General features: G+C 36.4%; 1 protein-coding gene across 1 annotated transcript in view; it reads left to right on the top strand.

The window, feature by feature from the left end:
* Window positions 1-18,131, top strand: part of LOC129217830 (transcription cofactor vestigial-like protein 2) — a 90,629-nt gene that overhangs the window by 41,044 nt on the left and 31,454 nt on the right. Inside the window, exon 2 of the mRNA XM_054852175.1 lies at window positions 994-1,318. Coding sequence (XP_054708150.1) covers window positions 994-1,318 — 325 coding nt within the window. The remainder of the gene's footprint in view (window positions 1-993; window positions 1,319-18,131) is intronic.

The raw sequence follows: 18,131 nt of genomic DNA, 5'->3' as shown, positions 1-18,131 counted from the left end.
TTTTCTTTTTTTTAGTACTAGGAAAATATTATAAGGATATATAGGGGAGGGTGGCCCAAATAGGGTAGATTTTCGGAAAACGCTCGAAAATTGTAGTTTTTGGAGTTTTATCGTAACAATTTCGGTTTTTCCTTGCTGGGTTCTTGAACTTCAAAATGTCTTTGCCCTACCAGGCAGCTCAAAGCGGGTGAACTTAACTAATTGTGATTTGGTACATTTGATGAGCAAATATGAAGTTATAAATGATTAAAATAGTTGACTAGCTGTCTGCCATTATAAAAAAAGATATTAAACAGTTGTACTTCTCCAATTTAATGTCAGCACATTTGTTTATAAAATATACAGAAATAACTCATAAAATTAAGAGACTAATTAATTGTCCATTCTACAAAAAGTTTTTAAAGTTATACTAATCATATTGAAATAGAAAATCTAAGTCAGCACACGAGTCAAGAAATTATAAATAAATATATGATTAAAAACTTATACCCGCTCTGCCCGAAGGTACGTTTTTTGTTTCAATAATTCTAACCTTAAATTAAAAAAGAAAGAAAAAAAAACAAACAAAAAGACTATCGTAGTTTGTAGGTGGATGGTGTCAGAGTATACTTAATATTATTGACAATAAAAAAAATAATAATAATAAGCTGGTCTTCGACTAATTACAAGTTACAAAACTTCATTTTTTTAGAGATGTATCTTTTTTTTTAAAGCCTGGTTGCGCCATGTCGCTTCACTGCTGGGACTGATTAAAACTCGGGGGTGTTCATGTAAACACGACATACGTATGCATCGCCGCTTAGACACCATTGGGGGGGGGGGCAGACGAAGGCCCTTCGCTATAAGATACGTGCAACAGTTGATGCATCTTATTACCGCGGATTGTCCTCTTATGGTATTTCAAAAAAAAATTCTATCGCTTTCAACAATTTTCTTCGTTGAAATTTTCCACGCAACCTTCAGCCACTCTAACAGACGAAACCTCTCTTGCAGAAATTCGCCGTCGTCAAGTCGCACACCGAGCCGAGCCCGAGCAGCCTCGATCCGACTCCCGCCGGCTCCCCGGTCGACTGCCGCCCCCTCGCGGCGGCGACCCACCGCTCTGCGTCCGGCAGCGCCTCGTCCAGCGATGCGGCCAAGGCAGAGAAGGAGTCCGCGGCTGAGGCCCAGTACCTGTCGGCCAACTGCGTCCTATTCACCTACTACACGGGGGACATCTCCTCCGTCGTCGACGAACACTTTGCCAGGGCGCTCTCACAGGTGACGAGCTACGCTGCGCCCGCCGAAGCCACGACCTCCAAGGGACAAACGAGCAAAGGTCAGTGGCTTTTATACAAATACAGTAACCCCTCGTTATATCGCGCTTTTCGGGGGACAAAGAAAAAGAGCGATGTATCCGAAAGCGCGATATAACGGAGGGCATTAAAAATAGTTATGTCTAATACACAAGTAAATTGGCATTCGTTCTTTTTGACATTAGTTTCTAATGGTTTCGATGTGGGTACTATCACACCTTTTGAAATTTAAACAAGATTGAAATTTAAGTCAATTTTCACTGTCAGAAAGTTAAAATCATCAAATGGCGAATGAAGACGATCTTTCTGAGCTACCGCGAGATAAGAATGAGCATTTCAATACCCTCTTATTCCGAGTAGGTTTTCTAATCCGTTTTACTTGCTGTAGAAAGGATGTGAAAAGTGAAAGAAACCAGATTGTTTCCAGGAAACTATTTCGCCCGTCCAGATCATTATTCCCTTCTTTGATGCAAATCCTGGTTTGTGCAACCAAGTACAAATCTTTTCTGTACTAAAAGAAGGGCGTATGTTCTCTTCTACATGGGCTACTATGACACTTGCTTGATGTCTCTCACTCCTTGTAAAGGCAATGTATCAATACAAAAGAAGATGTCAAGTAGTTTACAGACCATCTTCTGAAATATACTGTGCGGGTATGTACATTTGGATGACAGGTATTGCTGCTGCTTTTCCAGCGAATTCAGAAGAATTGCTTCCTTTTGTTCATTGACAAAATAGAGAAGAAAGAGACCTTCTCTGTGCAATACCATATGTTTTCAGAAATGGTTTCAAACTTGAAGCAAAGTTTTTTTCTTATTTTAGGCTTTAATATTTCGGGAGACAGAAGAAAAGAGCGATATATCCGAATGAGCGATATAACGAGGCGCGATATAACGAGGGGCTATACTGTACAAATGTGACGACCAGCAACAGGCTCTGGGCCCAGGCTGGTCCTAGTCAATTAATTCGTCTCCAATGAAGATCAATGGCCCTCTTAAAGTTATCCACCCCCTTGCTCATTACCGCCTCTTCCGCTAAGCTATTTCAAGTGTCCACGACCCTGCTAAAGTAGTAGTTTTTCCTAATTTCCAAGTCAGCCTGAGATTTAAATAGCTTAAAACAATGACCCCTTGTCCTGCTTTCCCTGCAAAAATTTAATCCATTTACATCTTTCGTTTTGATAAATTTAAATAACTGAATCATGTCCCCTCTGACTCTCCTTTGCTCCAGGCTATACATGTTAAGCCTATTAAGTCTGGTATCATAATCTTAAATCTGAGATTTTGTTGGTATTTTGCGATTCTCTTAAGGTTTGTTCGCACTTGGGAGCCATTCATTTGTTACGTAATGATTTTGGCAATTTTCGCCCCCCCCCCCCCCTCCAACCCCCATGTAAGGGTGCGTAAGATTTTCCAAACCTCTTCCCCTATGCTTACGTACGATTCCGCATTGTTATTATTTTTAAAACCTTTTTGGGCGAAGGAAATATTTGCTAAAACGTTGGAATCTAGACTGAATGTTTTTTTTGACATTTTTTGTACATGATGAGATTTTAATTAAAAATGAAACATAGGGCGATTCTTTTATTAAATGTTATTCTATTCATTCTTTGTAAAACAAGTAAAAAACAGCTCATTCTGATACGTTTTTTACCTTCCAGGCGTAAATAAAAAACGAATCCTGCCAAACCAATTGACCGCGCGATTTTTAATATAAAATATCTGTTTGGAAAATATTATGTAAGAATAGGTTTGACTCCTCTCTCGAAAGTAAGGGTGTGTAAAGGTTTTTCCATCTCTGCCTCCACCTCCGGCCCCTTATACGTAACTAATGCTTGGCTTCTTAGGTCACATGCTAAACATATGGTACTTTAACACACCTGTCTGCATATGAAAGCTTAATTCACAAAACGATATTTGCTCAACACAGCATCTATAATATAAGAACACAAAAATTACCCAAATTATCATTTTAAAGAATACATTCTTGCTTATGACCCAGACGCATTTAACGTACCTACTTACATATTTTGAGCATTGAAAATCGGAAACACGCCTCAAAAATATAGTCAAGCGTATTTTAATGTTTTGTATTTTGAATACAAATTTAGCATCGTGGAAAAATGCGGGAAAGCAATTGAAAATTTTACAGTATTATATTTGATTTTTTTTTAATACAAAGTGCCAAACGTTCTAAATGTTGAAAATAAAAATATAGTTCATTTTTCGTCTTTACTCGCTTTCTTCCATTTCAGCTTCGAAAACTTTTGCGTAGAATTGGTTTCTGTTAGAGGTTTTCTCTGTTTTCCTATATTTCACTCAATGAATTTCACTCCTCGAATAAATGTCAATGAATTATCATGCCTTGAAAAAGCACTATCTATATTTCTGTTCTTGTCTGAGTTTATCTAACACTCGAAACAAATGCTACTTAAACCTTTAAACGTATTATTTAAATTAAAAAAAACTTTTTAAAAATATTCCTTGTCTTTTAGTTTTTGTTTGAATCATGCATAAAGTGCTTTGAAAAATCTTATTATGATTTAAATCTTTCATGGTTAAAAAGCAATTTAGTAACACTGGGCTTTAACCAAAAAAAAAAACAGCAAATCATTTCGGTCAAATATTCTGTAATATTGATAAATATTGTAAAAATTGCTGTTCAAGAAGTTCAGAAGCTCCTACTTTGTTCTCGTAATACAAGAATAAATTGTGTACGGTTCTAAAAGAAAACGTACACGGTTTAAATGTTAAATGCTCACTTGTATCCTCTTGTATGAAGGCAGATATCACAAAACGAAAAACTGCAATACTCAAAAATTATTTTTATATTTCTTTTCAGAAAAAATTCCCGCTGTTCTTAGTACCTACAGGTTCTAAATTCTTCATATTTTTCAAGTCTTAAGTCATCAGAAATGTTTTGTTCAAAAAAAAAAAAAAAAAAAACATGAATATTATAAACGTGAGTAGATTCCCCCCCCCCCCCCAATTTGAAAATTTATTTGCAAATTACGCTTAAATTTAGATTTTATAAACGTAAAAATCGATTTTTGTTGTTGTTGGTTTATTTTTGTTCATTTTTTTTCTTTTATTTCTTTTTTTCTTCCTTTTGCACATGTACAATATAGTGCAATGCGGAAGGTAAACGTTTCTTCGCCCTTCTCTGAAATCCAGTATTAAAAAATAATTAAATAAAAGAACTGCTTATGTTGTGAGAGCCCTAGTATGACGATTAGAATGCGTGGTGAATATTTAAAAATGATTTTCTATGACAAATCTTTAGAACAAAGTGCTATGCTAGTTTTGCGAGAAAAAACGAAATTCATTAACTTATTTAAACAATGTCATGGAAACTTAACAATGGAAATATACTCTAGTCTTTGACGGACTCCATTACATGCTGAACTAGAACCAGAAATTATTCCAATGATTCACTGTAAAAAAATTCAGAAACGTTACTGGGTTTCCGTGTTATGTTTCGAAATTTCAATGGTTTTTATCCACTTCTTGGGAAAATCAAGTATCATTGTCAAAAAGTTTCCTGAATTGATACAAGTTGCACGAATGCAGACTTTTAACTGTTGTGAAAAATATTTTTAGCTCCCAGTTTAAAGATTAACTGAGCGTATTTATAAAATGTATCGGCTTCAGTTAAGTTACGGCCCGTCCATGCTAATTAAGCTCCCAAATGGAGCGAATAAGTATGGACTACGTTGCTTTGCAAGAATTGCAGGCGAGAAAAATTCTCGTTACTTACCAGCAATTCTGGCTCAGCTTCGGCCATGTTTGCAATAATGCTCTTGGAACTTCCTTGATAAATCAGGAAGATGCCGAGCTATTATATTATACCTTCTTAAGTTTGCTTGAATTTTCCAGAGACGCGACTGGCTTTTAACGAGAACATTTCTGAATTTTTCATCAGGAAGCTTCCAGGATAATGTCAGGAAGGTTACTGAATTTCAGCGAAAAATGTTCCTGGATTTTGCAAGATATTTTACTGGCAGAAATTGGGCACATCAGCTGCCCATTATGACCCAGGAACGTTCCTGAGTCGTTTTTACAGTGTTTAACAAATCAACCTAATTAGGTAACAACTGAAATAAATAAATTTGGGAGCATGAATTTATTTGTACCATTTATGCTAATGGTACGATACGAATAACAAGAAGGCTCTGACGAAGAATCTGTCATAGATTACCATGATATTGTGACTTGGTGCAAAAAGTTTCAAATGCCACCACCAAATTATGATAAGAAAAAAGCTTGAAAAGATTTTAATATCTAATGTACAACTGTTATACCGTGGATGTTCTGGAAGCTTGAATATGATTGCATCGTTAAAGAAAAAAAATAAAAAATGAAAAGAAACATTTGGGGAGAAATTTAGAATATCATTCTATTGTGATCAAGAGCAAAAGACAACAAAAAGCACCAGAATCAACGCAAGGAAAATTAGAAATGAATTTCTTAACCATCATAGCTCTACCGTGAATGTGTTTACATCGTTTAAACCAATGGAAAAAATTAACAAGAAGCTGCCATTTAGGAACACTGTTAAAAATTTTCCTTAAAATTTACGATAATTGTTACTGGCATCCATGTTGCCGGTAACTATTACCGTAAAAATCAAATGTTACTGTAAAATTATATGGTTTCCTCGGTAGGCCACAGCAACCAATTGGAGCTAGGATCGCTTATTTCTTCGGTAAAAATTACCGTAAAATTCAGCAAGGCTGCAAGTCCGCCATTTTACAGTAACAATTACCAGAAAATTCTCCTGAATTTTTAGCAGTGAAGAGAAATTCGGTGTTACTCGTCTTTCAGCGGCAGTGTTTCCCCCAGGGCTTGATTAATGTATTGAGGGGCCTAGGGCCAAATAGTTTTTCGTGGCCCTTTGCAGTCAAACCTTAGAAACGCAAAGATTCACGGGGAGCCAGCTTGCGGTGCTCAACCATCACTCGCTCAAATGATCTGTTTGAGCACAGAGCATCCCAAAGCAAGCAGAGGAACAGAGAGGTAAATAAAAGAGCTTTCTTTCACTTCCTAAATAAAAGACTAGAATTTAAACAATTATAGTCATTTGAAGGCTCTGAAAAAAATCGTTGGTCCTAGGTCAAGGAGTAGTTGGCCTATTCCCTGGTTTCTGCAAAGGTCAGGAATCGTTTACAGACGATTCGACATAGGATCGAATTCATCTCGTCATCATGAACGTTTTTGAAGTTGACCAGATCGAATATGCAAATAGCCGATGTCTGTAGCTGCAAACCTGGCACAGACTGGTTGCTGATTGCATGTCGGAGAACTCTGTAGTTCAACCGTCTGCTCGTATCACCTGAACACATGACTGTGTGTTCATATAAAGAGTGAGTTAAATAAGGGTTTTCTTTCTTCACCCCCCACTTAACCACTACACACAGCTTTGTTAGACTCACACTCACACACATAATGCACTATAATTTTTCCTGCTCCGTTTTTTGTTTGAGCCAACCTGATATAGCAGTTTTATCGTGGGTGTTATGGATACAGGAATGTCCTTACGCCACTTAAGCCAATGGTGATAAAAATAACAAGAAACTTCTGAGGAAAATTTATCACAGTCTGTTCACATATTACGAGCAAAGACCAACTTCAATAGACACCAGAATCAACATGCGAACGACTTGAAAGCATTTTTGTGTCTGATATATTACAGAAAACCATGATGTTCTGGATGGATGAATACACCTTATAAGCCATAAGCCATTGTCAAAAAATAAGATGAAACTTCAGATGACGAATTAATTACAGATTATCGTCATATTGTGCACTAGAGCAGTGAACTTCAAAAGACAACAGAGGCAATATAAATTCAACCCGAAAGGATTTTCGTACCCGACATAAAAGCTCTCCCATGCAACAAAGAACAAGATAGCAGAAACACAAAGGTAAACATGGACTCCGAATCGTCTATTAATAAGAATATATTTTTAAATATGAATATATTTACACCTCTTAAAGAGTTGAATAAAGAGCTAAGAGACTGTCACGGATGAGTACCACATGGCACAACAAGAACAATCAAACACCTCAACAGTTTCTGACTTGTGTACCGTAAAAAAATTAGAAGCACGTGTGTGACGAATGACATAATGCTACCTTTCTATAAGACAGCACGCCACTGAATGTTCGAAAGTAAACATGGCTTCTGGGGGCTTCACCAAGAGCTATCATCAGGATGTTCCGCCTCCAAATAAAGGACATCGCTGTTCCCACCTGGAGGAGGGGTCCGTGCCAGACGTCGTTCTGGAAGACATTCTAATTTAAGATTGCCGTTTCTTTCCCCAGGTGGGTAAATTTCTGCTTTAGTAGAGGGGGTGCCACGGCCCCACAAGTTGCGTATATAGTCATTTGCACCCACAAAGCTTGCCATTGTTCGCAAGAATACAACGCCAATGGAGGAACTCTTTTTCTACGCGCGATTCGCTGAGGAGCTCGCCCACGAAGCGCTTAGTCATCACCTGAGAAATCTTATCGCTGAGGAATGAAAAGATTAATGGCCAATTAGAGACGGGTAGGAATAAATAAGTGGGGAGGGTGGAAAAAACGGTGAAAAAAAATCCCAGACGAATGAAGATGAAGATAGGGGGCATTTTTAAATTTGAAGGAAAAGACGAATATTTGGGATGGTTGGGAGAATTATGAGGAAGAAGTAAAGTTGGAGGTAATGAGTGTGGAGAAATGCAACCTCTGCTGTACCTCTCCCTCCCAAATTGCACTTTTTGGATGCTTTCACAGCAGGTGCCATGGTTTATGAACATAACTTGGAGCGCGATTCATGCTACCGAATTTGTTCGCGATGATGCTAACAACGCAAGATGTGTAGTGTGACGATCAATTGCTTCTGTTCAGAGGAAAATGCTCAGAATTTCTTCATCAACTATTGTAACAGAATATATTTCTACAGTGACGAGTACTTTTCTTGCTAAATATAATGCTTGAAATTCTAAAACACTGTTGCATAAAAGATGACCAAATTGAGTGACTATAAGAAACTCTAGTAAGAATACTCACACAAAAGGCAGCTTTAAGGGTTTTTTGCGTAAGGAATTTACAAACCCCTCCAGTTGCGTACTTGAGAAGCAGTTGGTCAAAGATAATAACAATCATAATAAAAAACGGTCCTAAAGAGCGAAATTGTACCAGTTCATGCAAGAAACAATGCCAAGTTAATCTATCATTGACCCCTTGACACATCCATGGTTCTTTATCGGCAACTAATTTCGCATTAATGAGAGTGATCATAAGACCTATCAAGAAACGTCTTAATAATAAAAATAAATATAAGTTTGATGAAATTTGTCTACTACTCATCTGCCAACTTACCATTCCAATAAATGTTTTTATGAAGAAGAAATCGGCCTATTATAACGAGCTATAGTTATCATGGACAGTGGCATGTGTTTGGTTAGGACATTGATAGCTTAAAACAGCGCCTAAAAGTGACACCTATGTATATGAGATCATATCCCATCATGCATTCAAATCGTCGAAGTATTTTGATTACAATTAAATGCAGTGCAATATTTGAATCCTAAATTACAAACTAGTAATACAGCGGTCATTTCAAGATGATTAGTCTGTTTACACTTCATCTAAATATTTGTGACAAGAAGAAATTCCACTTATTCCGATGAATTACAGATGTTACTGATTGCGTTATGCTGAAATTTTTTGTCACCTTCGACTGGTTAAACAATTGCAATTGCTGGCCTATCCGTCAGTCCAGGTCCGAAGAGAGGCCATGTCAGCCTAGGGGCCCGTCCCTTGAGGAGGCAAGGCTCGAAATCAGAGTAGTATAAATTTGAAACTTTTTAGGTGGAGAGGGGCTCGGAGACCAAACTGACAATGGGCATGCCTTGGCTCTCTGCGGTCATGCGTCTGTCTATGTCCAAATATTTGTGACAAGAAGAAATTCAGCAGTTTCCAATGAGTCAAGGGATATTACGCATAGCGTCGCGCTGAAAATTGTTTTCCCCCTTCAACTCGTCAAACAATTGCCATTGCAAGTCTGTCTTCCCCTCATCTATATATGTTTGTGACACGAAGAAATTCAACAGCTTCCGATGAGCTACGGATATTACGGATAGCGTTATGCTTAAAATTGTTGTCTCCCAGCAATTTCATTCTGCGCATATCTGGGATACAGTTGGCATGGATGCCACAGGGTGTGTTGCTGGTAGAAAAAAAAACAGCCTCTGCAATTATAGTAGCGACTCCAATGGATTACGGGAGGACATCCACAATACAACTCTCGTTCGCGGCAGCCACAAAGATCCATGTTCTCCAGGAGCGCCTGGAATTTCGCACTTTACCTCTTGTCCTGCTGCCATCCAATCCATTTCCCCAGGACCTGCATGTTTATTTGTTTCTGGCTTGATTGCATGCCAAGACACAACACGCGCGCTGTGTCTCGGGCACACAGTCTGAGACAGTGAGCGATTCCCCCGACGAACAAGGGGGTCTTGGCCTGTGCTGAATCAATAACTTCTTTCTGCCTGACAAAGGACCAGCCAGGATGATTCAATAAGATCCTTTTATACTCGTAATTGGTCTTGTACAAAGTGGAGGCCACAAAGATAGTAACTAAGTATTTTAATTTGATGTTCGGTCTGCGAACCGAACAAATCTTCCGGGAGGGGTAATGTGTTTTGAATCTGGTAGATGAGATGTGTTCTTTTAGCTCGCGCTAATTTCAAATTGTCTAATCGTTCAAAAATGATTTATTGCTTCTGTTTAAAAATTGTAAAAATTCACTTATTCCCATAGACGGATTTGTTTTAAGGCACAAGCGTATTTCACGCATTGAAAACCGGAAATACGCCTTAAAAACTCAATCAAGCCTATACTCACGTTTTGTATTTTAAATAAAAAATTCAGTTTAGCAAAAAATGAGAGAAAAAAATCAAGAGAAATCTGCATTTCAATATTTTTTCATTATTTTAGATACAAGATGTCAAACTATCTAGATATTAAAAATCAAAATAGTACGCTTCTCTTTCTCTGCAATCTTCCTGTTCATCGTTTTTTTTAACTGAAATTAATAGGCACCAATGGTCACCAATGTTTTCATTATAACACTCCTCAAGAATAAAATTCACGACTCTAAAAATTATCAAGAAGTATTTTGATGCCTTAAAAAATCACTAAGCTATATCGGCGTAAATTATTTCCAATGGGGTGCCTAAATGAAATAAGTGATTGAATTCATAAAATTTTCCATTTGTGTTTATTCTTTTTTCATTTGTTACGATATAAATGGAAGGTAATTAGGCTAAGAACTAAATATTTTATTTTCATAATAAAAATAGAAATAATCATTTTTTAACGCAAGAAATTATGGAAGTGATATATATTCATTTCAGCCATGGGTTGCGTAGAGTGTTCAAACCCAGCAGTGCTCTGCACCGCAATACTTAATATTATATTTCAGTGCTGTCTTGCACATGCTGGAACAAAGTAGAGAAGATTTATACAAGATTTTTCGTAGTCAGCAGATGGGCACCATATTTTAGTGCAACATAATAAAAACTTTTTACAGTGTGGATCAGTTTTAACTTCCTCTTAATCTTAAGCACAATAACGAATTCCTTTTCAGTCAAAGCAACATTTATATGTACATTGTCTTTTAAGTTGATTTAATGCTGCGATTATCTTCGTACCAAATCTACCGAGAAGATGATATACTGAGCCGTGTTACTTCGATAAGAATCAAATTCAGAGGAAACAAACTAACATCCTTAAAATAAATACAACAACAGCAGAAGAAATTAAATGAGAAAAAGCAAACACCGTTTTAGAGAAACACGACCCATCTCATTTGTAACTAAGTACAGAAGGTAGACGATCACTTAAGGCATACCAGAACAACGAAGAACCTCCACTTTGTCGAAACGCTTGTAAAGTTCCGCTGCAACAATGCTGAATTAGCAATTTACTGGAAAATAAGGCGATGTTAATCGTTATTATTATTTTACCATTGTCTTGCGGGGTACATCGATCTCAGCCTCTTCCCATATAAAATTCCAATTAAATTTTCAGAAAGTGAATTCCAGAAAGCTATAGTTAGAGCATTATCATACTACGATGAGATCTAATGGATGTTGGTGAAGCGCCAAATTAATTTACAGCACCAACTAACTGGTGAGGAAAAATCATTTAATTGGCTTCTCACACAGCCTGATGCAGTTTTCGGGACGGAATGCGTTATCGGAATCCTGCCTGTCTGACAAGGTGATTCATTTAAACTGCTTATCTTATCCAAATACTTGTCGAGGAATTGGAATTCCTATCACCAGACCACCTTAGAGAATGCCTCCAGATGATGTTGAGTTCAAGAAATACGCAGGGCTAGTCGGGATGTTTCTTTGTTTTGGATGCTATGACGTGGAAATTGAAAAATGAATGAAATACGGATCAGTAATGGTTTCCTTTGCGAAATATTTGAAAGCCACTCGCTGATTCTTTTTAATAAGAGCCTGTCCCTGTCACATTGTCGCATGCTTTATGCACTGAGCCGCATGGACTGGGTGAAAGTATTTAATTTATTTATTTAAACCCTACCACATTCACCACGGTACCGACTCTGGAGAGGGTTTAACCGGATGTCGGGATTGGGGGGAACAGAACAGTTCACGAGCCACCACCACCCACTGGAACAATTTTAACACATACAAAAGCACAAAACAATAAAATAAACAAAGTATATGAGTAAAAAAAACGTTAAATGAGACTGAGATGGCTGGTAAATGTAATATAAACGGCAATAAAAGTTCTATGAAAGCTTTTGGGCCGGATATTTAATGTCTTCTGCTTGTGATATCAGTTGAGACATTTTTTAAAAGCATTCTTGCGTGAAACTGGATGAGATAGAATGTGAGATAGTAATATTTTTGGAAAAATAAAGGTTGGAATTGGAAGTGCAATGGAAAGAACTAGTTAAAAGGCAGTTGAATATGGAATTTTCAGGAGCTTGAGATTACCTGCAAAGACATATTGGTGGACCTATTATCTTTAATCGGTGTAGATACAAAGGAAAAGGTTTATTTGCACTGATAAATTGTACTTCTATTGGATGTTTGCAGCGTGGTTTTAGTCTAACTTGTGGCAAGAAATCATGAACTCTCCGACCCGTTTCTGCAGTGTCCCAGATTTTCTGCCAATTTTGAAGAAGTTCATACCAAATGAGATACTTTAGGAAAGATTTGGCGGGGGAATTTTATATACTAATGAATGTGAGGATTCAATGCTGCGGTTTTAGCTAAAAAGTCGACTCGTTCATTGCCGTAGTGGCCCATGTGAGCTCTAACTCAATCTAGTTTTATGTTAAGGGTTCATTCAAGCCCTCTGTAGAGGGTTTGAATGTCTCTGCTTTGAGGGAAGACATACTGTCTGAGAATATTGTAGTGTTGGAGATAATATTTTATGATAATATATATATATATATATATATATATATATATATATATATATATATATATATATATATATATATATATATATATATATATATATATATGTGTGTGTGTGTGTGTGTTCCGCTTGAAAGACTGAATTCGTTACAACTTGATTATTGGAGATGTGAATAAATGCTGTTGCTGTTCCATCACATATTTTCCATCCGTCCGTGAAAATACCAGTAGTATGTAGTGTTGAAATATTACGTTCTTCTAGATTAATATACGGAATTGCACACTAATTTTGAATGTTCTGCCCATTTTTGGCTGGCATCTTCAAAGCTTTTAGATGAGAAGGTATCATTTGGTGATAGTTGAACTGTGGAGCATTTGGTCAATTTCTGACCATTTTCTGGACCAACTTCTGACCATTTGGCTATAAATTTGCAGCATTCATTTCTAATATCGGAAGAAAATGGTTAGTGGCTTTGGAGGTTTCCAGACGGGCCATACACTGTAAAAACAATTCAGGAACATTCCTGGGAAATAATGGGCAGCTGATGTGCCCAATTTCTTCCAGTAACATATCTTGCAAAACCCAAGAACATTTTTCGTTGAAATTCAGTAACCTTCCTGACATTATCCTGGAAGTCTCCTGAAAAATTCAGAAATATTCCAGTTAAAAGCTAATTGTGTCTCTGGAAAATTCGAGCGAGCTTAAGAAGGTATAATATAATGGCTCGGCATCTTCCTGATTTATCAAGGAAGTTCCAAAAGCTTTATTGCAAACATAGCCAAAGCTAAGCCAGAATTGCTGGTAAGTAACGAGAAGTTTATTTGCAATTCTTGCAAAGCAACGTAGTCCATACTTATTCGCTCCCTTTGGGAGCTTAATTAGCATGAACGAGCCGTGACGGAACAGAAACCGATACATTTTATAAATGTGCTCAGTTAATCTTTAAACTGGGAGCTAGAAATATTTTTCACAACAGTGAAAAGTCTGCATTCGTGCGACTTGTAGCAATTCGGGAAACTTTTTGACAATGATACTTTATTTTTCCAGGAAGTAGATAAAAAACATTAAAATCTCGAAACGTAACACGGGAATACCCAGAAACGTTTCGGAATTTTTTTACAGTGTAGGTCACCACAGCCGTAAAATATTCGTGAACCTGTGAAGTATTATTGAGCAAACCTACTAGTCATACGACAATTTGTTGCGTTTGTATGACTGTTTTTAAAAATATGTCAAGGACTTTTGGGACACCCTGCATTTCATTCATCTAAATATTAGCTCATTTTGATTCAGTCAATCAATCTCTAACTTTCGTCAATGTTAAATTTACGAGAAATGGCACTTCGATTTTTATTAATAACATTTTCCGAGTTGCTTGAAGCCAAAAATCCAAACAGCATTCAGAATGTGCCCAATTTTGTCAGTATTTTGGTAATAATAATAATAGTAGTATTAATAAAAAAATTGCTGCTGGATTTTTAGGTAAAAAAATTTAAAATTTTCTCTTAGGTGTCAATGCTAAAATTTTTATTAATTTTCAAAATTATTTTGAACAATGTTAAAATTTAAAAATCAAACTGAATTATTCACAAAGAACCCTTAAAAGAGCCAAATAAAAATATTATTTTTTGTACATATTTCTTTGTCAAGAGCTATTCTTAGCATTCTTTTTTTTTTTTTGAAGCAAATCTGCTTTTTAGGCAGAGATTTATGTTTGCTTTTAATTTCACAGGTGCTAATGTTAGCGTTTTTGTTTTTGAACTGTTCAAAACTGAGCGAAAAATTGTTCCAATAAAAAAAAATGCAACAAGGAATGATTTGTCCTGGCTGAGATCTTTCGTATTAAAGAAATTTGTTTTCGATCCGGAGTAATTCTACAAAAATGTTTGGGGGAGGGCAGACAAACCGACAGACATTTTCATCCGAAACCTTCCGGTTTTCACGTCTCAAAACCTCTATTTTTTAATTTTTATTTATTTATTTCTTTATTATTTTAAGCTACTTTCTTGTTTTTACCGATATTTTTACGGTACATTACTCCTATCACTGTTAAAAATTCAGGAAGATTTTCTGGTAATTGTTACTGTAAAATGGCGGACTTACAGCATCGCTTATTTTTACGGTAATTTATACTGGAGAAATAAGCGATCCCAGCTCCAATTGGTTGCTGTGGCCTACCGAGGAAACCGTATTATTTTACAGTAACATTTAATTTTTACGGTAATAGTTACTGGCAACATAGATGCCACTAACAATTACCGTAAATTTTCCGGAAAGTTTTTAACAATGTACTTTTATGCTTTTTCCTAGCTGAACTAAATAATTGTTATGAAATACGAATTTTAAATGTTTTATGTATCATGGGTAACTGGCACAGTATGCACAACGAAATATTTTTTTTTTAAATCTAAGGGGCGAGATTACAAAAAAAAAATGCAATTATTTTCTCTTCGTGCATAGTTGAATATGTAATTCACAGTTGAGCCTCGAATTTCTTTTCCATAATGGAAGGGTACTGTACTACTCACAAGTTGCACATATATTTTTAGTGGAAAAAAAGTTATTGACCACAGAAGTAAAACACTTTTTATCCAAAACTATTCGCTAATTCAACTGAAGTTAAAAAAAAAAAAAAATCGCGTTTAGTACCGCTTTGTATTTTTACACAATGAACCTCATACACGCTGTAGATTTTCTTTTCTACAAAGAGCTCATAAAAGATGGTAAACAAGTAATATAAATGAAATTTATTGGCAACAGCTTGTGGAAGATCGGAATGCGTTCTGAACGAATGGTCTTCAGACTATAAACCTTTTTTTTTCTTGCATTACACAACTCTGAGGAGCTACATTTTTCTAATTATATTTCCAAACTTGCTGGCTTGTCTGCACACAAATTACAGTGGATGAGCCCATTGTTCTATAGATAGAGCGCAGGGGCTTCCGCTGATTTTTTGGGCCTTGCTTTTTGACAAATGGAACGGTGTCATCGTCACGAAAGAGGAGACAGAGCCGACCGCCATTTTGAGAGGATCGCTCATACGTCAAGGACCCCGAGGGAGAAAAAATGAGCGCGTAATAATTTATTTTGCTTCGCTCCGGCTGCCGGTTTTTAATATGTAAAGGGGGGGGGGCATTGTTGACGTCGCTTACCTCATCAAACGAGAAGATGAGACAATAATGCTTGGCAGTCGACTCTGAACGTTGTTAAAAACAAATTTTAGGATAAAGTAAGACAAAACAACGTTAGAAGAAGCACAAATTTGTAAATTACAGCAGACACGTGTTTCGGCGTTACAGGGAACGCCTTTTTCAATGCAAAAAATAATGAGTTTATGGATGAAAAGCTCATTATTTTTTGCATTGAAAAAAGGCGTTCCCTGTAACGCCGAAACACGTGTCTGCTGCAATTTACAAATTTGTGCTTCTTCTAACGTTGTTTTGTCTTACTTTACTGTTCAGCACGAAGGTATTACTGTTTATTTATCTTATCAAATTTTAGGATGTTTACCACTGATTAAAAACAACAATACAGTCCAACCACGGATTGCATGGAATTTTCAAACGTCCAGATAAAACGAATCTATGTGAATAAGGGGGAAAAGTAAAAATTTGATGCGCGTATTCCGCTCGTTTGAATGAGACTCTGCTTCTGCAAATGCTGACATCGGTAAAAAATAATAGATTCGTCCATTTCCGGCTGTAAAACGGATGTTTGTCTTTCCATACAATCCGTGGTCAGACAGTAATTAGCTGAATTCGTTTTTTTTGATAAATTGAAGATTTCGCAACCCAGAATTGCAGCCAGCTGATTCCTTTGTATTTCTAAAAGTTGTAATTTTGCATGAGATTAAACACTGTTACCTGTTCGTAGATTGACATAAGCCTTTGAGTATTTTTCGTTCATCTTAGCTGTTTGAAAATCAAGCAAATTTGACCATCAGCTATCTGATTTTCAATTATTCGAAAGTTTATAAAAAATATTAAATATTTATACTGCTAGAAAATCACGCGTCAGGGTATGACGAGTAAAAATGGGGTCGTTTCCAAAATTTTAAAAGTATTTTTTTTTTCGGAAAGCGCCTGCTTAAATACATAGAATCTGACCATTTTTTAAATAATTTCTTTAAGTTAAATATTTTTAAAAAAATTACTTAAATCGGTGTTCTTCCATCGTTTAGCCCTTCTGCCGATGACATCACAAATGATGAAATGCCATTCAGTGTTGCCATTCATGGTCCAAAATATTTAATTCGCATCTTTACTCACGTGTATTGGCAGCGATATGGCTGGTAGAAAGCGTAGAGCGCAATTTTAATTCGCTGCTTGATTATCAGAACGTAGAAACGTAGTACAAAGATGCGCCAAAGAGCATCATTTGTGATGTCATCAAGACTACGCTTTGTTTGAAAAATCGGACATTTTAAAAAATTAATCAAAAAATAACTGTTGGGAAAATAAAAAAAAATTCTGGGTCCATGTTTTTTTTTGCTTATTCTATCAATTTCAGTGGCTAAAAGTACTACTTTTGACTAAAGGAAACCACCCCATTGCTTCTACATTTGAACGAAGCAATTGCCTGTTTGGAGATATTTTGGTGCAAGAATATTTTTTGGCGGTAGTTGAAATTTTAACCCTAACTCCAGTAGATTGAACCTAAACTCCAGTAAATAGCACTCAGTGTTGGCCACTTTTCCACTTTATCGTTTCTTCACCCTCCTAAAAGTACAGTCTTACCAGTAAAACAGCTAAGTTGCCGGATCCTGTTCAGCCTTGTCAAAAAAAAGCAGTTCCTTACATGCCAAGCATTGCCAAAATATATTATCAAACGATAAATAACTTACTGAATTTTTAGTGCTTCAAGAATGAAATAACGCCGTCACGCAACTATCATTGTTGGTGACGTCAGCGTTACTCGATTAGTGAACTGGCTATTATATACATGCGGATAATATTATCAGTGCAACCATTTCGTCAAAAATCTATCAATTATATAGGGGAGAGTGTTGTAACTTGGGACACTGCTAGTTTCTAAGAATCTATTTTTAGTAGCCATGTTTTTGTAATCTCTGATAGTAACCTTCACCACTAAATGGTGCCATAGTAAAAATCAGCATCAAATGAGTAAAATTGACGATTTTGTGAGAGAAAGAAAATTTCATGACTCTAAAGTAAAATTTTTTTTTTTATTTCATTTTCTGTCTTTGTATTTGTAAAACTAATCAACTGAGTTTTAATCTTTACTAATAATAAAACTGAAAGTCTCTCTGTCCGGATCTCTGTCTGTCAGGATTTCTGTGACGCACATAGCGTCTAGACCGTTCGGCCGATTTTCATGGAATTTGGCACAAAGATAGTTTGTAGCATGGGGGTGTGCACCTCGAAGCGAT

This window comes from Uloborus diversus, chromosome 2 (assembly GCF_026930045.1).
Source record: "Uloborus diversus isolate 005 chromosome 2, Udiv.v.3.1, whole genome shotgun sequence".
NCBI classification, from domain to species: domain Eukaryota; kingdom Metazoa; phylum Arthropoda; class Arachnida; order Araneae; family Uloboridae; genus Uloborus; species Uloborus diversus.
Note: the sequence above shows the minus strand (reverse complement) of the source record. Positions and strands in the feature narration are given on the sequence as shown.